Source organism: Melanerpes formicivorus, unplaced genomic scaffold (genome assembly GCF_026170545.1).
Source record: "Melanerpes formicivorus ecotype bairdi unplaced genomic scaffold, bMelFor1.0.p_v2 SCAF_58, whole genome shotgun sequence".
NCBI classification, from domain to species: domain Eukaryota; kingdom Metazoa; phylum Chordata; class Aves; order Piciformes; family Picidae; genus Melanerpes; species Melanerpes formicivorus.
In genome coordinates, this window is record NW_027142410.1 from 1,318,341 (window position 1) to 1,346,126 (window position 27,786).

Below are 27,786 nucleotides of genomic sequence, written 5' to 3' on the forward strand. Positions count from 1 at the left end.
CAAACCAGTGATGCTGAAACAGCCACCCATGGGCCAGAGGCCAAGCACTGCCCTTTCCACAGACACACTGTGACTGTACATGCCTGCACCTCCAGGTCTTGCCATTTCTCCAGGGTGCTGCTAATCTGCAGGTGGAGCCTGTAGTCCACTTAGTTCTTTACAACCCTGAGTCTGAGCATCACCCAGGACTAATGACAGTCTGCAGTGACAGGGCTGCAGGCCAAAATTGGCAATAATTAGACTCCAGCTGCCTGGAGTCTCCTATCCAGGTGCTCTCCCGTCCTGCAACCTGCCAGTAGCATCTGAGGAGAGTACATGCTTCATTCAGAGGTACCCTTTAAGATTAAATGTTAAATAGGTGTCCAAGGAGGAGCCTCATTAATCCTGGGGCTAATGCTCAACTTTTATCACAGCAGGATCCTTTGGCCAATGCAAACTGGTTCTTCTCTGACAAATCTTGAAACTGGCACTGCCCCAGCACAAGGGCAAGGGTGGCAATGGCCTAGGTTTTAGTCCAGAAAGAACTTGTCATATCAGAGCAAACAGCTGCAAAAAGGATGGACTGAATGCAACCACAGAAAACTATCTATAGCAAACTGGAGCTGTATCTCTCCTAATCAGTTTCTAGTAAACTCTTAACCTTCCTTTTATACCCTACTACACAAGCCTCCAGAAAGGCTATGATTACAGAAGCAGAGTATCACCCCACACAGATCAAGCCAACCCCATCAATGCTCTGATAAAAACTACAGTAAGACCAGGTCTCATCTTGGCACTCTGAGCAATACAGGGCAGCCCTGCCAACACCACCGTGCAAAACAGTTATTCTACTCCTAGGACTAAATACATTCCTCTGCACAGCTTTGAAGTGCACCATGTTAGTGCATTAGCATATAAAGAGGTGGTTCAGGTACTGCATTAAAACATGATGCAGTGTAGGTGTGCCTGCCCACATGTGTACCAATAAACCCCACACTGGCACTTTAAGAACAAGGGCTGCATAGGAATTAAATGAAGCATTGAGAGAAGCAAACCCAGAGACTTCTCTTTGCTGGTTTGGTTGGGTTTTTTTTTTGCCTTACCAACAAACAAATCCTACATCAGGAGCATGTTTCCAGCTTCTACAGACACAAAACTAGATCCAGCCACCTGAGCTGCTCCTTGCATTCATACAGTGAACACTGACAGATTTGTCAATGCAAATATCTGGGACACAAGTTAAATTTCCACCAGATTTGTTTTCCACCCAAGGGCTTAAGTTCAGCCGAGGTGTTTGGGGTTGGGATCAGAAGCACTGTCCTTGCCAGGGCCGAGGCACAACAGGCAAAGACAGTAATCCTTTGAAGCCACTAGGGAACTAACTTAGTGGCTACTCAAGAAAGATGATCCCATATCACAACTAGAAGCACAGATGGAACTTCAAATCACCAGTCCCTCTTGTTTCCCTCTAACACACATTTTATATCTACCACTTTACAAGGATGCTTTGGGAGCCTGGGTCCTTCCCCAGAGTCTAACCATTGGTTCCCTGCTCATCTCTTTATTCAGGAGTATCACTCCCACCTTCTGTATCCTCATCACAAAAAAGAGGTTCTAGTTCCCAGATTTGTGATACTGTTTGCTTCCTTTTTGCCTGAAGGAAGGCAATAGAGTAACACTGAAAAACCTTTCCATGGTGATGCCATCCCCCACCCCAGTGACAAACACATTGAAGGTGCTGTCTCACCTGTATGCCCAGCCAGCTGCACCCATGAGTAGCGTTTCTTGAAGGGGCTGATGACTGGCAAGTTAACCATGGTTTTAATTGTATGCCATGCCTTTTTCTGCAACACAAAGAAAAGAAACATTAAGCTGGGTAAAAGCTGAAATCCTGACATGCCACAAACCTGCCACATAGCTTCATGCACATTGAACTGCTCCTTACTTATTTGCAAGTGTTCAAAGGTGGAACCACAAAGCAGACACTATGATCACCACTGGAAAACATGCACACAAACACAACAATGGACAAATACTCAGGTGCAATGTCCTACCATGCACAAGAAAGCTGCCTGAGAGACTAAAAAACAAAGTCACACTGCACATCACAGGCCTGTTCCTAGCAACACCTGACCCTCCCTGTGTCTGAGTCACACAGCAAGCAGACAGCAAATGCTGAACACACACTTATGCACACCAAAGTTTCCACAAGACATAACCATAAGCTGCTTGCTACTGCCAGCAACACTTCCTTTCCCAGAGAACCTCAGCATCACCTTGTGAACAGCTTTCTCCGCAACAGGTGAGTCTCACCATGACAGATGCATGGAAAATGCATCTCTAGTTGGACACAAATCTCACCCAGGTCCCTCAGCACCCACTGACAGCATGGAGTAGAATCTACTCAAGGTTATGGATTTTTTCTGCTCCCTCCCCTCTTTCCCAGCCTTGTAACTTTTAAAGAAAGCTGGGTACTGCCCTGGCCACCTCTGGTTGTGGCACAGTGCAGCTGTTTGAGTACTGCTGCAGGCAGGGAAATAAAACAGCTGCTCACAAACAGCAGCTGAGTGCGCTGTCACAAAGGCAGAAAGGGGAAAAAAAGAAGAGAAAGTCTTGTGCTCTGGAACTGAAATCTGGGTAAGAGAGAACCACAGCCCACTGGCATACATGTTACACTCCATGGGATCCCAATGTGCTTTACAAACAAGGACAGCAGGCTCACTTCTTCTGTTCCCCACAACATGACACCCTGCTGGAAACCAAAACCAAGGCTGCACAATCCTTGTGCATGACTATTTAGTGCTGAGGGGGTCTTGCTGAGATCAGGTATAGCTGGGGATTAGGCTGCATTTGCAGACTTATCAATGGCCTAACTGGGATTCACCAAAATCAATGCTGGGCATTGATTTCACTCAGGAGGAGTTCTGATAGCAGAAGCTCTTAGCCTACTCTGCTGCTTCCACTCCAGAGGGGCACAGCCCTAAGTTATTTGAAGAACACATGAAAGCAAACCTCCTTCCGAATTAAAATGACCCCTCTGAATGTAACTTCAAGCAAAGATCCAGTGTTTGAAGAATCCAGCCCAGTTTTCAGGGTAACATTCCTTATTCCCCATCCCTTACTCAGGTCAGCACTGCTCCATAAGTCTCCCATAAAGACCCTATGTTCATCATAATGCTCCACTCCTAACAAACTGCATCCTGTCTCCCAATGATTTGTCATACTCCTATACCTAGAAGAGATGAGAAGCACAGATTTTCAAGCAATGCACATCAACTGTCAGTGCAACATCACACTCCAGTGGCTTTCCCACCTCCTCCCTCCCACCTTACCCTAAGCAGCTGCAGCTCGTATTTGTACTGTGGGTGTGAAGGAGAGACAAGGGCCAGCTTCAGCTGCAGATCAAGTGGACTTTGGCTACTCAGGTTACAGATGGCCTTGGATGACTAGGTTTAAGCTACCTATCCTATAAGCAGATACTGACAATGTTTAATTATTTTTGTGTTTTAAATAATATCTTCAACAAACCTTTCTCCCCTTCAAGACAGGGAAAAAGTGTGAGGCTCGAGCCACAAAGTGCTTCCAGACCCATCCCCTGGGCCATGCTGCCACCAGCAGGGGTTCAGCAGTTGCACTTTGTTCTACCCCACCTCCCAATCTCTCAATTCACTCAGCCCAGGATGCAAATTGCCAGCATGCAAACAGGGCTGCATGCTGTTGGAGCAGTGGTGTGAGTGGGAAGATGAAAACTTTGTGTGCCTGCTGTAGGAGGAATCTTTCTCACTTCTATTTCTAAAGCAAGATCTCTTCCTCTTTGTTAGCAATGGTATTATGTGCTTTTCAAATCACTGCCTTACAGTGTAGTGGCAAAGAGGGCTTCTACCACTGCCCATCTATTTGCAGTCCATTCCTTCCTGAGTCCCTGCTTCTTTTAGACTACTCCTCCTCAGTCTTCCTTGATCTTTTGCTCTGCCTGGGTTTCCCCAAGTCCTCATTTCTTCTAGATCCCCAGCCAGTGGATGCTATTCACATAGACTCAGGGAAAACTCAGACTGTATTAGGATTATAGTGATACCCTTTTATGTGTTTCAAAATCAATATACTCAAGAGTTTTCCAGTAGGAAACCATTCCAAAGGGGCCAAGAATCAAAACACAGGAAGTATTAACATTCTTAGATTCAGCACATAAGTTACTTAGTGTGAACTGTAACTGACACTGGATGCATCTCCCTTAGCAATAAAAGGTGTGGGATGCTGAAGAGGGGAAAAGCAAGTTTCCTGCCAACTGGTCTGCTACATGCTGGGCTGTGCCACTAGAACTGCATCCCTGGTAGCAAGCAAACAAACATTCAGGGAAAGAGAATGGGAGAACCAAGTCCCATAGTGCAGTCACAATGCACACAAAGGACTGTGGCTTGGTACCCAACACTGATCGGGGTTATCTGCATTACTCTTTTGAATCACCCTTCTGAACAAGAAGCACAGCACTGAGAAGCATACGTCCACACAGCAGAGGTAGTAGCTCGCTCTGTGTAAGCACTGGTGTACACAGGCAGGATGCTGGCCAGATGAGGTGTTCCACCCTTGATAAAGGTTAACTGTTTCCAACAGGTCTATCCATTAAGAAACAGCAAAGATGAGCAGCAATTGAGAGCCACTGGTTCCTGTGAGCACAGCTTTCTCCAGGCCTTTTCTCATGGTAAGAGCACAACCTCATGCATTACCAGTATGCAGAAGCACCAGTGTGATGATCCTGCCCAATTACACCAGCAGCACTTGGCCAAGGAAAACCCAGAAAGCTGGAGGCATTTCTTCCATTTCAAAGTGTTAATGGTGCAGGCCTCGCTGTCCCCAGGAATTAATCCCTAGGAACATCAGGCTTTCCTGAAACCTTCCCACCGTTTCAGGACAAGGGGTATACCATCCTAACAGCCAAGCTCACTGAACAGATCAGTGCAGACTCCCAGAACTGTCTGGGAGGGGCTTGGTTGCTATTGTTGCTTTACAGGCAGTACAGAACAACTGAAATCGGTCTCTAAGCATATACTGAATCCCCCAGGGACAGAAGAGCCACTCTGACTTTTAAGAGCAACAGAAGACATGGACCTGAACCTCCTTCTGCTATCTGGAAAAAATATGCATAAACACATCTCTCCCCTTATTTAAGGGTAAAACAGAAACAAAGATCTCAGTTCTGTCAACATCTTAAATACAGGTTAACTACCCTCAGGCAGGGACTAACAAATAGGTAACATGCACAAGAATTTGCAGAATTGAGTCCTGAGTGAAGCAACTACAACAGTTCAAAAATACTAATCACATCTAAACTACTAAGTATTGGGGGATGAAATATGTAACACCCCCCCTTTTTTCCCCATGGGAGGGGGGGGGAAATTTCATCTGTTTTACCAATCCTAGCATGTCACTTGACACTACAGTGAGTTAAAGAATAAAAGAGCAATGGAGTGCAGCACAAATCAACAGGATCCCTTAAAAAAGTTCATTCTTCCATCAGCAGCAGAGCAGAGGATTAGTTTCTTGCCTGAGCTGGTAAATTTTCATGGAAATTCAGCTAGACTGCAGTAAACAATGACCCTTGAGTCTTTTTCCAGGAACATTTCAGCAGTTCCTTTATCCAAGATGCTGTTGTCTTTTTTTGTGCACTAGTTCAAAGCCTACACAAGCCTACTGAAAGCTATTATGACAGCAAGAAACAAAAGGCTAGTGAGAAATTTCTTTGTAATCTTTTCCTTTTTTTCCCCCCTAAGAGGCTTTAAGAAAGATTACTTAATTGTCAGTCATCATAATCTCCTGTTCTCTTAAAGTTTTTACATCATGTAGGCTAAATTCTACCACTCTGGGACATGGGGGCTGAAATCTGATCTGTACTGCTGGTTGCCGCTGCCTACTCAGTGTCTCACTAACTCCTAGAAGGAACAAGATTCTTCCTCAGGGACTTGCAAGGAGTACAGAAAGAAAACTCTTAATTATCAGAAAGTTACTACATGGGTTTTGCAATAATTCTGTAAAAGCCATGTGCCCAAAATGCACCAAGCAAACCCTTGCCTGGCAATCCCAGCAGATGGCAGGGAGCAAGCATGTGAGAGGGCGATGGCTGCTGGCCCCTGTTAGATCACAGTAACCAGAACAAGACTGAGCGAAGTAACACCTGGGACATCATCAGGCCATCCACTGGAGCTGCCTTCCACCAGCAGGCCCAAAGCTCTTATTACTAAGCTGGGTATCAGTCATGGCTTATCTATGCACAGCATGAGTCATTCTCCAGCAGCTCACCTTGCTGCCCTGCTTCTCCCCTCCTCCTGGGTCGCACACCACCACCCATATTATTCTGAGTGATACAACAAATCCTCATCAGGTCCATGAGATTATTCAGGGAGCTGTCATCAGCGTCGGTGTGAGTAAGTAGCAGGATCTAGTCCTGCAAATATTTGATACCTGTTAATATTTGTTCCTTCTGAACTCTGTGTATGGTTTACAGTTTTAACCATTGTTTCAGTTTAACTTTTTACAGTCCACTCAGTGGAATGTTTTTAAAACCCTATGGAGTCCATTTTATCTGCAAAAACCTGGACTGTTTTAATTACCTTTGTTTATTAGAGTAAGTCAGCTTGAAAGCTAGCTTGGTTTTGTAATCCATTGTGCCATTTTACTTAATTCAATTTAGAAGATGAAATTATCATTCAGATTTGTTCTGTCACCAGTACTGTCACTTCATTTGAATTTGCCTTTGACTGACATACTGGACCTGCACAGACGAAGAACTTACATGTAGGTCCAAAGCTTCTAACCAGATTGTTTTCATGAACTAAGCCTAGCACAAACAAAACTCCATCTCATCTGTCTCCAGGCAGCCACTACCTGCCATGACCATAAAAAAGCTTCCATAAGAAATCATTTTGAGCAGACCACAACCATGACAATTACTAGCCTCATTTAATTACCCTGTAATTAGACATGCTTCTCCCTCTGCCGATGTAATCAGCAACTACAGTACTGTAATTACAGCCTATTAAAAGAAATAAACACAAACACTTCAACAAAGAATGTACTGCTCTGTGAAAATCACAATATTCTATCACGACAAGTTGTTATCAGTGTAATTCCCCCCCAAAACCAACAAGTTTTCCAGAGCTGCAGCTTCACAGCTGCTAGCTTCAAAGGTTATTAGGAATTTCATTTGTTCAAGGGAATGCAGTTCTGGGACAGCCAACCATATGGTTTCATCTCATGGAGAGATCTGGGGATTTGAGTGATGTTATACTAAAAACAAACCCAAAACTTTAAAAGACAGTGAGAGTTGCTGAGCAACCTGGTATCTTTCTGGTTACAGTCACAGAATTTGCCTGCTGGGAGATTCTGGTTTTGAGATCTCTCAGCTAGAGGTTTAGGGTAGATGTGAAACAGGCAGGCAGTTCACTAGGTCAGAGCGAGATCCTGGAGCAGCAGACATTTTTATGCTCAGTAAGAACAAATTATTCATCCAGTAATGTATACAGATCTAAACACCTACATACATACTTTCTAAATAGCTAAAGCAGCTTAGTAAGAGCCTTTCCTTGCAGTCAAGCAAAATTTCACTACTTTTTCCTTGGTTTTTTTTCCCCTAAGTGTCCAGACTATAACAACTCCCACACTGGGGACCATTTGATGTTTGAAGAAACCCAGAAAACCTAACAGGGCATCACACTGCAATGGAGAAACTGAGGCATACATGTCATGTTTCCATCATTCATTGGGAGAAACATAACTGCAATGTCCACAAAGGTTCTGTGTAGGGCAACAAGATGCAAAACTGACCCAGATCACAAACACACCCCTGAATGTGTCATATAAAGCTCCTGCATTATACTTTCAGCAGCCAGTTTCTGTGCTTTTACCCCCTATTAAAGGTTTCTGGAATCCTCAGACTAGGGAGATTCTCACTGCCAAGTCTACTACCCACTTGGCTGAATCAGATATGAATCACAAATCGAGACAAAGATCTCAATGGGTGGGAGGTGAAAGAGCAAGTCAACAAGAAGAATGCTCCCCAAGCAAGCTCCTGCAGGAGTATGTGAGCAAACGCTCACACAAACCTTTTCAGCTGAGTTTCTGAGCACAACACTTGATTCAGCTCCCAAGGTAAAGGGAAGCTCTCTCAGCCTGCTTGTTACATTTCATCATCTCTTGTCCCTGGGCAATAAACAAGTTCCTGATGCACACAAGCACTAGTCCACACAGTAGTGATTATTCATCACTAGGAAAAAAAAAAATATATATATAAAAGGTATTTAGGGCCAGAACCAAAATCATAGAATAGTTTTGGTTGAAAAGGAGCTTTAAGGTCATTGAGTCCAACCATGATCTAACTCTTCCAATTCTGGTGCTAAACCATGTCTGAGCACCACATCTCTGCATCTTTCAAACACCTCCAGGGATGTGGATTCAACCACCTCTCTGGGGACCTACTCCACTGCTTGAGAACCCTTTCAGGGATGAAGTTTATTCTAATACCCAACCTAAACCTCCCCCGGTGTATCTTGAGGTCATTTCCTCTTGTCCTATCACTTTTTACTAGACAGAAGGGACCAACCCCCACTTCACTCCAACTTCCTTTCTTGGAGTTGCAGAGAGTGAGAAAGTCTCCCCTTGACCTCCTTTTCTCCAGAAATGCAGAAGAGATGTACAAATGACAGATCTCAAAGGTGAAGCAGTAGGCCATGTTCACATTTCTCATCTCCTTTCCCCATCAGCAAATTGCTTTGTGGAAGTGAAATGTGCTCTGTGAAGACTTGGAGCAATGGATAGCACAGCAGACTCTGGAGATGCCGACTTCAAAGCGCCCTGGCCTGACAAGCAATAGTATCATTCTTCACACTGCCAGAGGAGCTATGCAAACCAACATCAACTGATAATTTGGCCAAATCACTGCAACTGTCCTTCTGCCAAGGCAGCAGCATTACTTCAAATGCTGTCAGCTGTCACTCGGACTACAAAGAGCACAACCATGTCCCTGATCAAGGAAATCACTAAACCTCCATATGACAAACGTCTTGTGAGCCTTGACTGTCATCATCATATCTGCTTCAGTCCCTAAGAGAACCAATACTCCCTGCGTTGCCACACAGCTGATCTCCCTATGGTGTATGAGTGCCAGCTGGAGCTGTAGGACCGATGATCAACAGCAAGGGAGAACAAACGCTCCTGAAGAACGGCAGTTTGCGTGCCGCATGAGCAACTTCCTGATCAGCACCTCTCATCAGACTGCCAGGCAAACTGTGACTACACCTTCACCTTTCCCTCCCTCTTTTTCACCATCCAGCCTCCAAATCGTTGACAAGAAAGCCTGTACTTAGTCCTTCACGCTTCCGGTTTTGCACCCAGCCATGGGTGAGGGTCACATCTGCTCAAGCAGCATTTGGCAGGTGTATCCTCTGACTGCAGGGGTTTTGTTTCCTGTTTGTACCACATTCAAGATGGGCTGGGCTAAATCTTCAGAATCATGAGAAACACTTACTGCAGTAAAGCAGAAACAACACTGCAAGACAGAAGCCTCAGGTTCCTCTGTCACGCCTTGCCACACTGTGAGATGCAAACGTGGTTTGGGTAGTTTACTACCCTTTAGGATACTTGGAAAGCTTGTTGGGCATTCACATGTGTAGACTAAGGGAAGAAATGTCCCACCCCACAGTTCCATTCTACTTGTACTTCCAGGAGCAGATCCTCTCCAAATCAGAGGAAAGTGAAGCCTGAAGAAGCTAAAGCATTGCTTGCCTTTCTGCAAACAGCATCAGGAGTCACAGCCTGCTGACTGTTCTGCAGGAATCAACAATGGCATTTTCTTTCTGATTATTACCAAGTGAAGTATCCACAACCTTTCCATCATTTCCAGGCCAAAAGCCAAAGACAGTCAAGGAATGAGATGGCTTTAAAGTTGCACTGCCACAAGGGTTTGCTTCACCTTTCTCACAGAGATGCTGTAAAATCCAGTTCTGTTGGCAGGAAGGTAGATTTTATTTTAGTAAGAAGAGGGATACTGAAACATCTACTTCTGATAGCAGGCTTTAAACATGGCAGTTACCTCTGCCTTCAAAGCTTGTGCTCTGCTCTGACACACACTGGTTCTCCAGTAGAATGGAGCTCTGCCACCTGTCCCTACTGAACATGAGAAAACCAAACCAAAGAGATTCTGTCCCTACCAGGGCTCTGCCAGACTTGCTGGAAACTAAAATGTTATTATCCAAGAAGTAAATGGAAAGTTCTTCACTATAGGAAAGTTGACTCATTTGCAGAGCCCAGACATTTGAGATTTATCCAGGCTGTCCATCACCCAGACAATTTTGTGGTAAATCAAACATCACTTTAGCAGATGGTGTGACAGAAGGAAAGAAATCTTTCTTAACCTCCAAAACAACTGCAGTGTGAGTCTTTGAAAACTTCCTATGCCACAGTTTAGCAATCTCAGAGTTCTCCATTTATTCTCTGCTTGTCATGGGCCGCTGACTGACATCACCAGTCACAGGAAAGGGACATCTAGAGAGACAACACTCTTTAGATGAAAAACATGCCTAACAACCTACTGGGTAGGACAGAGAAGTACCAAACAGAGTGAATATTCTGGATCACTTGAAACCCAAACACATCCACACTTCTCTACACACAGACCAAAAAAAAAAGGGTCAGCCTAACACGTAAGAACAATTTAAAGCACAAACATGTCATTTGTGAACCACGTATGACCTCAAATCCAGATGTACTAGACAAGTGCCAATTCACTTAAATCATGTGTAATTTCTGCATAACACCAAGAGAGACCGTGCTGTGGCAATGAGCCAGGAAATAACCTCAAGAAGCTAATCTCTCCTGAGTGAACTCCAGGCACATGCAAAGGAAGTTGAGCATGCGCTTCATCGTACTTGCCAAGGTGGTGCAGACTGTTACCTAGACACAGAGCTCTATCCTGACTGCCCAGCAGTTCAGGGCTAGGCTCACCACCAGTTTAATGCTCCAGTGACTCAGTGGCCATAAGGGACTCTCCAGCCTGAATAGTTAAAGAGAAATGAAGGGAATTTTTAAAGCTTATCCATTGAGACACTTCCCCATTTGCCACAAAGCACTATCAACAAACAGAAATTGCAAAGTTGCCTTCTGATAACTGGTCAAAGACTCCTTTCTTCATAGCTCAGGTTAGGGAACACATGTTGAGAGCTTATTACACTTTAAAGGCATCCTCATAAGGGCCCCAGAAGTCATACCCCATTAGACTTTGAGATATTGCCCAAAAGGAGTGTAAACACTGTAACAGTGAAAGACTAGAGGACACAGTCTCAAGCTGTGCCAGGGGAAGTTTAGGTTTGAGATGAGGAGAAAGTTCTTCATGGAGAGAGTCATTCGTCATTGGAATGTGCTGCCCAGGGAGGTGGTGGAGTCACCATCCCTGGAGGTGTTCAAGAAGGGATTGGACATGGCACTTGGTGCCATGGTCTAGTCATGAGGTCTGTGGTGACAGGTTGGACTTGATGATCTTTGAGGTCTCTTCCAACCTTGGTGGTTCTGTGATACTAATGTGCTGTTATTTATTTTTTCTCCTGTGGAAAAGAATAGGAAGCACAAGGATGAAGTTAAGGTTTCCGTAAGAAGCTACTGGTTATCTGTGATAACTGCACTATTTTGGGCACTATTTCTTCAAAGTTTTGACAAACTGAAGGAAAGTTCATGGACCAGTAACAAACATGGTACTGTTGAGGCTGAAAGAATTGTGTTTGTTTATTCTGAGAAGTCTCAGCACAGCGACTGCCTTGAGATACAGGAAAAAGGCTTTCCAAGGGTATCAAGGAGTTTTCAAGCAGGATCAACAAATGCCTGTGAAATCATGGTCTAGCTCAGTCCCAGGAGACACCTGCAAGCAAGATACAGCTAGGCTGATGCCAGTGCCAATGAGGTGCGATACTCTTAAAAGAGTTTTGGTCACAAGCACCAAGGCAGTTCATCATCACTGGTCTAAAAATGTCTATGCCCTGCAGGACAGTGAAGACACTTCTTAAAAAAATATTAAAACATTGACCAAAAAAACCCCAAACCTTGTGCCTCACACCAACACTTCTCTGCAAACCCAGACTTCTGAAATCACTGTACACACACATACGTACAAAGAGGTTACCGACAGTTATTTGGGTTTATAAGGTACTTGCACAGTTTCTTCCTTTCCCTTCACAGTAATTCAGCTTCTAACATCTCAAAATACCAGGAACTCATTTTTAAGAGGCCTGAGCAAACTCCATGCTTCAGTATGGGCCCTAGGTCCAAACACGTGTCCTTTCTCTGCTCCAGCTCCCACAACTCCAGGCTGTACTTCAGAACACCGTTTAACCATTTCAGTAATTGATGCTTGTAAACCAAATTAGAGGCCTCAAATAAGGCAGTCAAGTACTCAAATAAGCAACAAGATAGTGCTAAGTGAAAAAGATTATTAGAGTCTAAAAATAGGTCATGAAACAAAAACCAAAACAACAACAACAACAGATCAGATCTACACTGTTAACAGTTTGCCATCTGCTCTTCTCATCTATCACAAGACAAAGTCCAGCACTCCGCCTTTCCTCCCCTTCTTTGTCTCCTCCAAACCCACACCTCTACTTTCCTCTGAGGGAGCACAAGCAGTTACTGCTTCATCTACCATGCAGACTGCTGTTCAAATAGGGCCCACCCTTGGCAATGGAATGCCAGTGTCAGCAGGCCACAGCGCAGTTACTTAGCGGGGTGTGGTATTTACCTAGGGGCAAGCCACATCCTTCAGCAACCACTTTAACTCTGAGCTTTAACACAGGCACTGCGCGATTATTCCAAACCACTGTGTTGAAAGGATTTAAAACAAAACAAAACACCACCAAAAAGCAAACAACAAAACCTAACCAAGCCAACTAAACGAACACACTCCTATTTTGGTTAGCAGAACAAGTGAGGGCAGTGCTCCAGGCAAAACGGGAAGCCACAGATGGAAGGTGGCAATGATGGAGAAACCCCAAAAGAAATGGAAATGGGGAACCTTTTGCCTTTGCCCATCAGAGTGAGAGCCCTTCTGTGTTACAAGGCAGTTGTTTGGTTTTGAAACAAACCTAAGGATTAGAGAGCCTCTTCCTGCCCCAAGTCAACACTAGGAACTATGCAAGGAATCTAGAGAAAAGATTACTCCTCCCTTGAGCAAATCTTCAGGATCAAAAGAGAATTTCTGTTAACAAAACAGCACATGAAAGACAAGCTGAATTCACCCTGCATAAGAGAAGCAGGCAGTCCCAGCAGACAAGGGGTTATTTAGGACTTTACATTTCCACGATGTAACCCTTAAGAGAGTCAAATTCAGACATTACATAAGCAGGAGTGACTCAATGAAAGACTGAAACAAGGCATCTGCCACCCTGAAAAATTGTGGGTGTTTGAACAATGGTGAGTGTGTTGTGGAGAGCATGTTTCCTCTGCCCTGAAGGTAAACAAATGTATTTACAGTCGAGATCCTGGAGATCTCGGCATTTCAGAAGCATATCAATTGCCAGTTATGAAGAAGTGAACCCACCTAAAAATAAAACAAACTGGGTGTAGTTTATACACAGACCATGTATCTACCAAAACTTTCATCTCATAGTAAGAGTCAAAAAATCCCCATAAAACTTAGATGAATTTCATACTGTTGGCTCCTAGCAACAGGACTGCAAGCCACACTCCCATAGCTTGCACAAACACCTACACCAGCCTCCTGAAATATGGAGCAAGCAGCAACTTCTATGCCAGGTTGGACATGAGCTGCAGAATCCAAGAGTGACCAACATCAACACACCAGGCCTCAGCATATAAAACAGACACTGGAAATGTCATTTGCAGGTGGTTTATGGTTTATAGCTCACAGGGGAGCAAGCCATGCAGCAAAGTTACTTCAGAAGCCAAGACTGATTTTGCTGCCCTGCCTGCTCTTCTTCTTGAGGAGTGCAATATCAAAACTGGTGATTGGCTACATTCATCCCATAGCCATTAGTCCTATGACCCAAACAGGATTGCTGCCTATACCACCAGAGGACTGAAAAAGCAGACTGGGTTCAACACACACAACTACTGCAATGAGAGAGGATGCATTGCTGGAGATAATGGAGAAAATCCCAAGGGATAAGCAGGGATGGAAAAAGAGATGGTTGCTTTTCTGTCACTCCAGTTTTAACACTGAAAGATTTTTTTTTCCACTGAATGCCTTTGGTAGCCATGGTGGCAAAAAGCACTTGGAAGCCAAGAATCTCCACTCTCATGGGATTTTCAACAGAATGGGAAGAAACATCCTGAAATTAATCCCTTGGGGTTTAATTCCTTACTTCTTCAGGGTTAATACACATGAGGCAAGAACAGAATAAAATAGAATAGAATAGACCAGACCAGGTTGGAAAGGACCTTTGAGATCGAAATTCCACAAAGACAAAACGAACTATACCCAACCATCAGCCCCAAATTCTGACAGTCAGCATTTTGCACCGCAGAAAGCGAAAGCTGGAGCGTAGGAAGGCTTCCTAGTCTCTAGGGATTACATTCTCCTCTGAACAAAGCTGACCCTTTGTGGAACCAACGCCGCCGCTCCTACGGAACGTGCATGGGTGGGAATGGCTGAGGAGGAAGCCCACAGCAAGCAGAGCTTATCATGATGAGAACATTCAGGTCAAGTGCACTTAGCCAACAACCCACTCAAACCCCACAAAGATAACAAGCAGCCAATCTGCAGGCACGAGCACTGCTCACAGATTTTTATCCTTTCCATCACTGCACCGCACAAGCATGCAGCGATGGAGGAAAATACAGAGGCCACCTTTTAAGACTTGCTGTAGCTCTGCCTCTTTCAGAAGATCAGGGTCTCAAAACCTTCCTGCACAGCCACTAAAGAAGTCTGTTTCTGTGTCTCATTCTCCTAAGAATTGCTCGAAGTTACTCACCTCACAAAAGGGCAAAAACTGTTTGCTTCAGACTGAACAATCCCAACAAAACTTGAACTGTTTCCAAAGCTAGAAAAAGGTAAGTATGCCTCAGTACAAAATTTCTGATGAATCCTCTGAACAGCTCTTCAGCTTTGAATTTGAGGAAGGAGACTGAAATTCAGCAAGAGAAAAGTTTTCAAAGCAGGAACAGACCACTGCAAGAGCAGAAATCAACCTGACCAAATCTGAAGGAAAAATGAAAGAAACTCAAGGTCATTTCAGTATCAGTAACTGTTATCAGTATCACTAAGGTTGGAAGAGACCTCAAAGATCATCGAGTCCAAACTGTTACCACAGACCTCATGACTAGAGTAGGGAGGACACTACTGCCCACTGCAGGCTTGAACTCATGACCTTCCCATTAAGGGTCTTGTGCACTACCAACTGAGCCACATCAACTGCTTAAAGAGACTGGAGCCTTAATCCAGCGCCTTAGACCGCTCGGCCACGCTACCCTTGTAGCGTTGTTGTTGTACCCTTGTACCTTGTTTCTTTAGTAGACACTCGTTAGTCTTCAGTAGTTAGCTTCTGTGGAGATTCTGAAGCACAGCACACAGAAGGGATTGATGGAGCTCAGGTGTGAAGGGTGTGTTCTGCCATCCCACTCTTCAGACACACCAGACGAGCTTGAGGAAGCTCAGTTGAGCTTGGGGCAGCTGTGACCTAGGTTTGCCTGGGGCCACTTCTCCCTGGGCCTGAAGAGCCTCTCCAAGTACAGCACTCCTTTGAGTGCTCTCTTTGGCATGGGCTTGTGAAACAGGCCAGCCAGCTCTGGCTCATTGCAGCATGTGCTTTGGAAAGGAGGGGAGGATGAAATGTTGTGGCCATGTGTCAGCACCTTGCACCACTGGGAGCCATTCAGACATCGAACTATGCTCGCACTGGAACTTCAGTAATGTCTGAAATGCAGAAACGAGTACTCAGAACCAAAGACGTTCTCAGATTTGAAGGGTTTGGTGCACACTGAAGTTATCCTCTTTATGGCAACACTCGGCCTTTTCTGCAAAGCTCAGGATATAGGCTTTAATTATAAAATAACATACTGCAGTTCCCATCCATTTAGTGTAAACAAACAGTTCCTGACTCCGTAAGAAGCAGCTTTATTTGTTTGTTTGTTTTTACATTTTTTTATTCCGTCCTCATTGGCTTTACCATTTTTACTTTGCTTACTGGAAATCTGCTGTAAAGTGAGATACTGAACAGTGTTTAAAGAGAGCCATCACTGCAGTAAGAGTGCTTTCCAAATGTTAATGAATTTGCTTCACAACCCCTGTTGCATGAACTGTTTTATTCATATCTTAAGGGGAAAAGACTGAAGGGAAGATAAGTCAGTATAAAAAGTACCCACTAATTTCAGAAGCCCAGTCTGAGGTGTCACTCTTTGCTTTTCCCAAGACCCAGTGTAAGAACACTGTGGAACAGCTCGCATTAACTATCATAGTATCATTCAGGGTTGGAAGGGACCACAAGGATCAGCTAGTTCCAGCCCCCTGCCATGGGCAGGGACACCCCACACTAGATCAGGCTGCCCAGAGCCTCATCCAGCCTGGGCTTAAACACCTCCAGGGACACAGGGCCTCGACCACCACCCTGGACAACCCATTCCAGGGCTTCACCACTCTCATGGGGAAGAACCTCCTCCTCACATCCAGCCTGAATCTCCCCACCTCCAGCTTCATTCCATTCCCCCTAGTCCTATCACTACCTGAGATCCTGAGCAGTCCCTCCCCAGCCTTCCTGTAGGCCCCCTTCAGATACTGGAAGGCCACAATGAGGTCACCTCAGAGCCTTCTCTTCTGCAGACCGAACAGCCCCAACTCCTTCAGTCTGTCCTCATAGGAGAGGTGCTCCAGCCCTCTGATCATCCTCATGGCCCTTCTCTGGACACCTTCCAGCACCTCCAGATCCCTCTTGTAATAGGGGCTCCAGAACTGGACACAGTACTCCAGGTGGGGTCTCCCCAGAGCTGAGTAGAGGGGGAGGATCACCTCCCTCAACCTGCTGGCCACACTTCTCCTGATGCAGCCCAGGATCTGATTGGCTTTGCGGGCTGCAAGTGCACACTGAGAGCTCATGTTGAGCTTTTTGTCCACCAGCACCCCCAAGTCTCTCTCCTCTGGGCTGCTTTCCAGCCAGTCACTGCCCAGCCTGGATTTGTGCCTGGGATTGCCTCGACCCAGATGCAGGACCCTGCACTTGCTCTTATTGAACCTCATGAGGTTGGCTTGTGCCCACCTCTCCAGCCTGTCAAGGTCCCTCTGGATGGCCTCCCTTCCCTCCAGCGTGTCTGCTGCACCACACAGCTTGGTGTCATCAGCAAACTTGCTGAGGGTGCACTCAATGCCACTGTCCATGGCACCCACAAAGATGTTGAACAAGACAGGTCCCAGGACTGATCCCTGAGGGACTCTGCTTGTCCCTGGCCTCCACTGGGACATGGAGCCATTGACAGCCACTCTTTGGGTGCAGCCATCAAGCCAGTTCCTTATCCATCTAGTGGTCCACCCATCAAACCCATGTGTCACCAGTTTGGAGACCAGGTTGCAGGTACAAATGTTCAGCATCTCCATTAGTAAGACCCATACTCTTAAGCTAGTCAATAGGAGAATCAGAAAGGTACAATGAGTGGCCGTGGTGAAAGTCTCCCTGAATAACTAGCCCAGTCTCTCCCAAGGACACTATGGCAAGCAAGCAATTCTCCACATAACATTCTTCAGCATTACATGGGGAAGTCAGTCCTCCTTGTGGAATGCCTGATCTGCTGCATACCTATCTATGGAGAAACAGAGGTCCTGCACCACACAGCATCAGTCACTATAGAACTGTAACTTGTCCTTTGAGTTGATTCAAAATAGAAAACCACCTGTTTAAGAGCTGAGAGTCATGCCTTCTGTGCATCACATACTATGTCTGCTTGTACTTAAAGACCATAGAATAGTCACATACTTCAGTTTTTATTTCATACATATTTTAATGCTTGACTGATTAATTGTCTCATCTTCTCCTGGTGTGTTTTGGGTTTGGTTTTGGGGTGTTTTGTTTGGTTTGGTTGGTTGGTTTGAGAATCTATTTTCCCCAATTTTTAAAGCAAGCCAGCTTGCACAGTAAGTTTTGATCTGTTTAGTCTCTCCCCTCACTTTTCCAGTGGTGTTCCAAATCAGCCCCAAACACTCCCCTCCTGTTTGTCTATACACATGCTGCACCTATCACCACCCTCTCACCTTTCTTGTCTCCAAAGCTTTGCTCTTGACTAGCCTGCATTAGAATCACACAGCTTCCTGTTGCAATGTACCTCTCCAAAAGGCTGTCGATGTGAAAGCACAAGGCCAGTACCTGTGCCACATGCTCAGGGGTTCTCTGAAGATTTTCAGCAGAGGTAGTGTTTTCAGAGTAGCTGGCAGGTTGCACTGGTGGAAGACACTGACACATGGCAATGTTGTTTCATCCCTGCTTCCTTTACAAAGCACGTGCTGCAGAGTGAGCCAGAGCCGGCTGGCCTGTTTCACACACCCATGCCATGGAGTGCTGTACTCATCTCTGCATTTAAGACATTACTGAAGTTCCAGTGCAAGCATAGTTCGATGTCTGAACGAGTCCCAGTGGTGTAAGGTGCTGACACATGGCCACAACATTTCATCCTCCCCTCCTTTCCAAAGCACATGCTGCAATGAGCCAGAGCTGGCTGGCCTGTTTCACAAGCCCATGCCAAAGAGAGCACTCAAAGGAGTGCTGTACTTGGAGAGGCTCTTCAGGCCCAGGGAGAAGTGGCCCCAGGCAAACCTAGGTCACAGCTGCCCCAAGCTCAACTGAGCTTCCTCAAGCTCGTCTGGTGTGTCTGAAGAGTGGGATGGCAGAACACACCCTTCACAGCTGAGCTTCATCAACCTTGTGTGCACCACAGACAGACTTAGAGGAGCACCAGCACCTCAAAGGTGAGAAGTAGAAACATACCTTTGATTCAGCACTCCATTACACAAAGCGAAGACAGTGAAAGCACAGAAACAACAAGCTGTCAACAGCAAGCATCACTGCAAACCACAGCAGTGTTCTCAGCTATGAGGAGCTGCTTGGCAAACTCTAAGACACAAAGAAAGCTGTGTTCTCTCTAGCAGCTCAGACTAGTGAGGGCAGCTATAGCTACAACTGAATCATTTTATGTCAGGAGGTGGCAGAGGCCAGTGGACAGAATCAGTTACACTGAAAATGAACAATGATTTCCTACCATCACTGAAGAAAGTCACTCCCTGTAATGTAATTTACCATGTCCAGTGTAATATTACCCTTATCACATGGAAGCTGTATGAAGACTTCAGCAGTTAGTACTCTCATACATCACAAGTAAACAGTGCCATTGTCACTAGCTCTCTTACACACTTCTGCAACATCCCAGCATCCTGTTAAGCAGGCAATCACCTGGTGGACTGGTGAATTATGCACATTTCCGTGCCCAACTCCATGCAGACGTAACATATATCACCTATACTTATTCCTTACAACCTGTAACCACACCTCTGTTGTCAATATGGCTCAAGTATGGATGAGGTCAGAAGGCTGACGAAGAACAGCAGACTGAAGTTGAATGTGGTGACATCAGTGGGCTGGGGTAAACAGTTTAAAGGGTTTGTGTTTACTTGTGCCACCATGCTTAGATATTTCAGCCTGTAGATAAGGAATCTTTCTGGAGTCTGGGTTAATGCCAAGCTCCCACAAAGCAGTGTCTGTGTCATGCTTGCTATAGTCACCAGCTGGCTTGGAGATTCTGTCCCAAGCTCTAATTCTGGATCATGCCAGGTCTTTGATATTCCATTAAATGAGCTGCCAGTTGGTCTTTGGCTAACTTCTTCCTGAGCTTGCCAAGGAATAGAAGGTTTGGTACCAGGCAATAATAGCCAAGCCTGATGGGTTCAGGTTTTTACAGCATTGGTCTCACACCTCCATGTTTCAGAATGTAAAGGAAAGTTTCATCCCTTGAGGGCAGCTCAGCATTTACTGATACAAAACCCCACCCAAATGCTGCTGGCTGTGCTAGTCCCAGAAAGCCTTCTCCATTAGAGACAGGAATGGAGCAGTTAAGTGCTGGAAGCAATATACCAATATGTCTGCTCATCTGACACTGGATGGACAGCTAGTCTTTTCCCCTTCTCTATGCTTTTGCTCAGAATGAGCCGATGGAGACTAACACTTGCTTTCCCTGGCCCACTCCTCCCTCTCCTCTCTTTTTCTTCTTAATTCTATCTTCCCCAGCTATGCTATGGTCAGACAATGCCACCTTGCCCCACACACAAGATTTTAGAAGAAGCTCTGCTGGTAGAGAAGGCTGAGAAGAGCACATGAAAATGCAGTGTAAACCTATGCTATGCAAGATCCAAATTAACATGGACTGACACGCCAATTCTTTCTACCTCAGCCCTCTGCAAAAATTACACTGACAGAGAAGACAGAAGAGAGACAGACAGTGGCTCAAATGGTGCTGTAGAAAATCGTTTTTTCCTTCCAAGATGTGCAAGGATATTACCATTTCTGCCAACACATTTCAGAATCCCCACAAAATGCTGTATGATGGTCTTTGGGTCTTCTCTCAGCCACTGCTAAATGAAGCAGCTGCCTACCACAAAACTATAATGTGCATTCTCAGCCTCCAGAAATATTAGCTGTATTACATTGCATCACCTTGTGAGCTTTTAATTAAACTGCTTCACTTTAACACATTCCATTTATAATACGCCTGAGAGATGTGTTGAGAAGTTATTTTTGTCTCTGTTAATTACCACGTGCTCAGTTAAAAACATGTTCACCCTCATCAAACCAGACTAATAAGGTGAGAGTGTCAGCATCCAAAAATATAGAGACATGCAGAGTTTCCAAACTATTGCTCCAGCCGCTACCCTTATTCCTTTCAAGACTGGCATGGGTTTTCATAACTAAATCTCCAACTGTGCTGAGTTGGTGATAGCTTGAGATATAATCTGCTTAAGTATGCTCTCTTTAAAGAGGAAAGCATCACCCAGTGATGGAGAGTCACTGTTACTTTCCTTCCAGATGCACTAAGTATTGTGAGGGGCTTTGAACTCGAGATGTGCCCAGGAACTTCGACAACACACCAAATCCAACAGGTCCATAAAAACAGCGTAGCAGAGCTCTTTCAACTTTAAACTACACATTTAAGTAACAACATGTCCTTCAACATGTGGACAGGGAAAATTATCAAAGGCAAACTGATTCAAAGAGAAGACTCTTGTAACTTCCAGGTCACCATTTCAGATATATCCAAGATCATAAAACTCTTAACTGATAAGACATTTAATTGCCTCTCTCTCAACTGATCTGGCAAGAGCTAACTCACTTCCTACTAGACAAGAATCCACATTACTAATCAATAGTCACCACTAGAACTGATACTTTGATATACTCCAGCACCTGAGGGTATGTACAGTGAAGAAGAAACTCTCTCAGACTGAGTGAAGGCTCCCATTGAGAGTTTTGGCTAAATGACTGTGCCACATGGAATGTACTTTACTGTTTAGCTCACATGTGTGTAGTATGCAATAAATAGATTTCAATGTACAGGACTCATTATAAATCAGCATTTTTTCCAGAACCATGAAACATATTCCATTAGAAATACTTGCTCCATGAACAACAAACTAATGAAGCCTGGCTTCTCCTTGATTGGGACCCACTACCCTGAGCCCACCCTTACCGGAGTATTTACAATGAATACTACAGCTTGTCATGGTTCTCTATTAAGCTTGTGCCAGAACTACTCCAATCCATCTCACATTTCTACATACCACCTCCCCTTCCTGCTCCACTCCCCCCCAATTTTCTCATCTTCCTCCCCTGTCCCTCAACTAATGCCTTGAACATTCCCTAACCTTCCACGCCCATGTCACTGTAAGCTCCCTCCCAAACTTTCCCCTCATTACCCTCAGGACAAAAGACACTAACTGCTGCGGCTGGCTCAAGCACGTAAGCACTGACTGACCAGCCAGCATGAACATGGCAATTTGCTACTTCAAAAGCAAACCAGAAGACAACTGTCAAACTCATCTTGCACCCTCTCCTCCTGAGAAGAAAAGGTATGCGCTTATTTTTGTTCCCTCTCTTCCACTTAGAGGCTGATCTCAGGGAAACTTCAAAGAGTTTCTTGAAGAAACTTTGAGGCATCTATGTCACTGCCAAATTTGGCTGAAATCTACTAAAGCTGTTAAAATGGAACTGATAGAGCGATTACACAAGCTTTCTTTCCTTTGGAAAGTAGGCTAAAAACCCATTAAGTGTCTTACTTATGTCATCCCTTCATTTCTATTCTTCACTTAAAAATAACAATTCTGTTCTACCACATTCACTTATGTAATCCACCCCTGAGCTGAAGTAGCTGAAACTTCAGGGCTGTATTCATTTAGGGCGTGCCTCTCTGTATCTTTGTCCATTTGAAGGTGAAATTTTAAGGTATTATGAAAAATAATGGTGAGAAGATCAGTGAAACCAAATGAGCTTTGCAAACAGATATTCCCCCACCCCACCCCCCCAGAGTTCCTGGACTGGTATCACTGAAGCAAGAATTGAACTGTTTTTTCTCTAGCAAGCTGTCAGCTGTTCTCATGGTTACAGATCTAGGAATTTGGAATGACAGGTCACAGTTATGAGAACGAGTAGACTTACTTGGCATGCTTCTATCTAGCAAATAACATTCTCCTGTAAAGAAGACAAGAGGCTGCTGCACATTATCATGGTGTTTATTCTCTGTGAAAACCACTTTTTAAAGTCTCTGTCCCAACAAAGGAGGTGCTAACCAGACTTACGGATCCCTTAAAATTACTCACTCCCAGAATGAAGACAAAAATACATAACTCTTGCACTCTCTCCATGACTATAAATGGACCACTGGTGCTTTCACTGCAAGATTCAACTGTGTACACACACTTCCCAGATGGCACGAAGCAAGGGTAGAAAAGCAGGCTTCCCATGTAAATGCAAGGGAAGACAGGAATGTGAAATGTTGTCACAGGGTAAAACCTACTCTGTCGGTTGGCTACTTAAAAAATAACCAGTAGTTTTTTCTTGCTAACTGCCAAGGTTTGGGAATCTCCAGCTATGGCGAGAGGCAACTTACACTAGCACAGCTATGCACAACTGGGCTTCAGAGAGCGACAAGCTCGGGTGACAGGACAGCAGTAGAAAAGGCTTCTCTCACACTGCCAAGTCTCCATTTCTGGAGGGGTCTTCCTCCAGGACAGCCAGGTCAGGCCAGTTTCCAAAGCCTCTTGTTAATTACCGCAAAATGAAATGCGAATCCTGTGCAAAGGAACTGGAACACCACCCACTGAGCTCCTCTCAAAGGTGGGCCTGCCTAGATGCCAGCAGTGTTTTGTCCCTGCTGAGGGAGGCTGGGACTGAACTGTAGTTGTCAGTCATCAGTCCCCCAGTATTCAGCCCCTGCAGCAGGGGCCCTGACACCCCAGGGACATGCCCACACACTGCACTCAGGAAGAAACAAAAATGTAAGGCTGTCACAATGTGCCAGTTCAACCCAGAATGCTCTGTGAAGCCCCTAACTGAATCACTACTCTTGGAGAGCTCACTGTCTGCCTAGCAAGCTACCAGGGAGAACAGAGCTGGGGACAGCCTGGGCTCACCATCCTGGGGTTTAAGGCCTGGGAATTCCTGAGCAGCAAGATCTCTACACAGAGGAAAGGCTCAAGAGTTTCCTGTCTCTCACACAGGTAGCTTGAGAGCCCACAATACTTCAAGGACCCAACTGGGTCTTGATTTCCAGGTCAACAGTAGCGAGGTCTCAAGTTGAGAAGCCTCAGAAGGCCTTCTTCAGCTTCAGTCTCAAGTTCCTGGATCTGCAGATGGAAGGCTTGAAGCCCTGATAACAGGAATGTTTATCAGAACTTTTACTCCCACAGCTGAAGACCTGGGCAAGTTTCCAAGGTCCCTGCCAGGTACTGGGGAGTCTAGTAGGCTTGACAGTCCAGCAGCCCTCTGAAGGCCAGTCTGAGCTTAGTCAGAAGGTGCCAGGCTCCAAATTAATTTGCAATATTTCCACAGGGAAGTTTACAGACCTTTCAATGCAAGGGTATTTTTTTTAACGCCACAATTTCCCAATGATTAATAAACAGCAAGTTTGGCTCATCTCTGATTTCAGTTTCCTTCAGGAAAGTTTCTATCCTTTGAGTCTCAGCCTAAGCATAAACCTTCATCTATTAAAATGTGTACCCCAAAAAACAATAAATATGAACAAAATGTGCCAATCTGCCTCTAAAAAGAATCTGCACAATCTAAATCCATTCCTCAGGTTATGCTACAATTTTCAGTTATTTTCACATGTATGTGCCTGCCTTGACCCCAAAGCCTTCCCTTCTAAAACACACTCACTCATCCCGCCTCAAGATTAACAAGTAGAGAGGACAGCTCCTGCAAAGTTGAGCCCACAGAGGTTCAAAGCATGGGCTCCCAACTGTGGCATGCCTACATACTCACTGCTTCACTATGGAAACTGTGTCTGACAAGACTGAACTGCTGAGGGCAGGCACTGCTGGTAGAACAGCATTGTCCAGTCCTGAAAGACATCAGACACAAGAACAAGCCTGTCCTGGACACCTCCAAGTGCAAGCAAGTACACGGTGCAACCATCTGAGATGAAGCGCAGTGTGCCTGACCACAGGGAGAACAGCACGTTCCTGGGATTCGAGCTCTCCATGGGCAATGCAGCTAGAAAGGGAGGGATGAACTTCACAAGCATGCACTAAAGCAGATGAAAGATCTGGCCCATTTAAATTTTTAGGCAGGGGCATGAAGCTGGTGATACTTAGTTCTGTTATTTTCGACTCCTAGGCACCAGTCCATTTGCCAGCTTGCCACTGATAATGAGATAAAGGACATCAGTCCAAAAGCAGACTCTTGGCAAGTAGTTTGTCCCATCTTCTCCTACACTCTATGTATGGAAAAGTAACTCAGCCTTTAAAAGTGTTGTGTTAGCTGAGTGAATACTTACTTTACCAACGAGACATTAAAGAATCCTGCAGCTGCACTGAACTTGGAGAACCAGCAAAAAAAAGTCTTTTTCAAAACCTGAATTCTCATACTACTACAACAGGTCTCCATTTCCCACACACTTACATGAATAGGACATTCTTTCTGAGCTTAAAACATTTATAATACAGCTACTTTTACTTTGCCTATAAATAATTGTTAAAGACCTTCTGCTTTCCTTTTCAATTTTTCTTGCCTTGTAATTAAAAGGCAACTAAGGCCTTTTCCAATTTCACAGCACCTAGACACTGCATACAATTTAAGAGAAAGTAACACCTCTCACATCCCCTTATGCTGTGTGTTCTACATATGTGCCAGCTCTAACAAATGATGCAGCACTCCCTATTGCGCACAATGCCAAGGTCTTCGGCAATGCTGAAGCAAAAGCCTAACGGCGGCATCGCTCCTCACCTGGAAGGATCAGTTTGGCTTCAGTCTGTATTTCCAGACAACTTAACCAGATGCACAACGTCATCTCAGAGCTCCCTGTATTGCTAAAGTTATCACTAAATTCTTGCTCCCTATTAACCACAGGCACAGCCCACTGCAATAGCAGGGGTAGAGTCAAATGATCCTACATAGCCCTTTTCCACCTTCAATGTCCTTTCCTCCTCTCCTTTCACAAAACCCCACCAGCAGAGCATACATTTTGGAAAAGAAAGCACAACAGTAGTAATTGCTTCCCTAGTGCATCAAATTATCGGTTTCTTGAAATGCAGCATGAAAAAGCACAGAACTTTCTTTTATTTCCTTTTCCTTTTCCCATACCAGGCCACAAGTTGATGCAAACAAAACCAATACTGTGCACAGCATTTTAGCTCCCGTACTACATGTCCTCTGTAGCAAACCCACAATTATCATGAGAAAAGTCCAGCTGGAGGTAGCACCTACAAGCTGCATTACTTCTTGCTTATACATTATTTCAAAGCATGTGTTCTGCTTGAAAATCATTCAGTGCCTCCGGGCTGGCGGTAGAACAGCAATTTAAGTTGTGGTCTCAATAGAGGTGGGAGGGGAAAAAAAAAAATCACTAAAGCAACACATTTCACTTGCAAAACCGCAGGAAGCATTCTATAAGGAGTCGGGCAAATATATACTAAAGATCATGAAAAAGCAACTAACGACATGCTTTTAAAAGAGCACTTCACGGATGAAAGCTGCCAAATTACAGAGAGGATTTACTGAGAAGAATGCGTTACCGCCAGGATGGACAAAAGCATGCATTCTACCCATTCCAAGCTCCTCCCCATCTCCTGTCATGCTCGCAGCGAGAAGCAGCTCAAAAACTGACAACCACAGACGCCAGGATTAGAACAAACCCCCCCAAAAATTAATACCTGCTGGTTAATGCCTGGAAATTTTTTATTTTGAAGATTTGATAAAGGAGACTGGAAAAAAAATAAAAGACAAAAAAAAAAAAAAAACTAGAGAAAACAACCTAGTTATGATCAAAAACGTCACGTCCCGTCCCCCTCCCCCCTCCACGCTCTCGGGCCACCGAGCAGAGTTTGACGGCAGCAAGGGCACCAGCGCGCACCTGGCCGCCTTTCAGAGGAGCCGGCGTGCAGCGGCGCGCTCCCAACAGGCGCAGCAGCCCGCACACGGCACCGCGCCGCTGCCTTCCCCGGAGTTTGCTTGGAGTTGGGTCACGGAAACCTCACTCCGAACGGGAGCGCCGGCTGACCCCGAGGCACTCGGGGGTGCCCGGGAAGGGGGGAAACTGCCCACCCCCGTTCTCCGCCCCCCTCTACCTGGTTGGTGTCCTCGCCGTGCTCCAGGTGCACGATGCCTTGGCTCCTGCCCTCCGTGTCGCTCAGCACGTCGTCCTCCGAGTCTTCCAGGAGAGACGAGGAGCCCGTGGAGGAGAGCGAAGAGGTGGAAAGCCTGCGGGACTGCAGGTGCAGCGAGCTGTCCGTCCTCAGGCAGCCGCTCTCCGGGTGCGGCGGCTGCGCCTGGGGGCTGCCCTGCGTCTCCTCGCTCTCCTCGGCGGTGACAGTGAGCCGGGGGATGACGGGCCGCAGCACCCCGTTGGGGGGCCGGCAGCGCCTCTTCGCCGGGTCGGGCAGCTGCCGGGCGGCGGCGGCAGCGACGGCAGCGACGCGAGCCTCGAAGAGGGAGCAGAGCTCCCCCACGCTCAGCCGCTTGCTGCGGCTCAGGTCCGGGCTGCTGTGGAGCCCCGCGCGCGGCTCCATGGCGGGCTCCGCGCGGGGTGCCTGCCGGGCAGCGCCCCAGGGCCGGCGGCCAGGGGCGTGCATGGGGGAGCGCCGCGCTGCCGCCGAGGAAACTTCTTTGTGGCTCAGTCTCCGGCCGCTGCTCGGAGCCCGCCGGCAAGGCTCATGTCCAGCTCACCCTCCCTTGGGCAGCTCTGAGTCCCCCGCGGCGACAGCCGGAGGCGGTTACCGTCCCCGCTGACCTGGCGTCAGAGCCATTGGTACCGCTCTGAGCCCGCCCGCTCGCTCGCTCGTCCGCCGCCACCGCCCCGCTCCGCCCCAGCGATGAGGGGAGGAGCGAGCCGAGCCGCGGGGAGCCCCTTCCCGCCCCTTCCCCGCTGTCCTCCTTCGCCGCCCTTTTGGTTTCGCTTTCCCTGTGGTGGCCCCCGGGATGCGCCAGGCTCCGAGGCTGCGGTCTCGGGCCGTCCCGGTGGGGCGCTTCCCGCCTTACCTCTGCGCGTGCCGCCGCCCGCTCCAGCAGCTGCTGCTGCCTGGGGCCCGCCGCTTCCCGCCGGCTAACGGCTCCCCAGGCACGGCGGCTGCGCAGCGCG

The 27,786-nt window shown here is 46.2% G+C and overlaps 1 protein-coding gene across 2 annotated transcripts in view; it reads right to left on the reverse strand.

The window, feature by feature from the left end:
• The window catches only part of ITPKA (inositol-trisphosphate 3-kinase A), a 42,217-nt gene extending 14,772 nt beyond the window's left edge, over nt 1–27,445 (reverse strand). Inside the window, exons 1-3 of one of the 2 annotated variants that reach the window (XM_068161423.1) lie at nt 26,777–27,445; nt 26,363–26,413; nt 1,727–1,823 (exon numbers count right to left, since the gene is read on the reverse strand). In XM_068161423.1, the coding sequence (XP_068017524.1) occupies nt 1,727–1,823; nt 26,363–26,413; nt 26,777–27,280 (652 nt within the window). In that variant the 5' untranslated portion in view covers nt 27,281–27,445. The remainder of the gene's footprint in view (nt 1–1,726; nt 1,824–26,362; nt 26,414–26,776) is intronic. The other variant, XM_068161424.1, reaches the window with a different exon arrangement.
• Between the last annotated feature and the right edge of the window lie 341 nt (nt 27,446–27,786).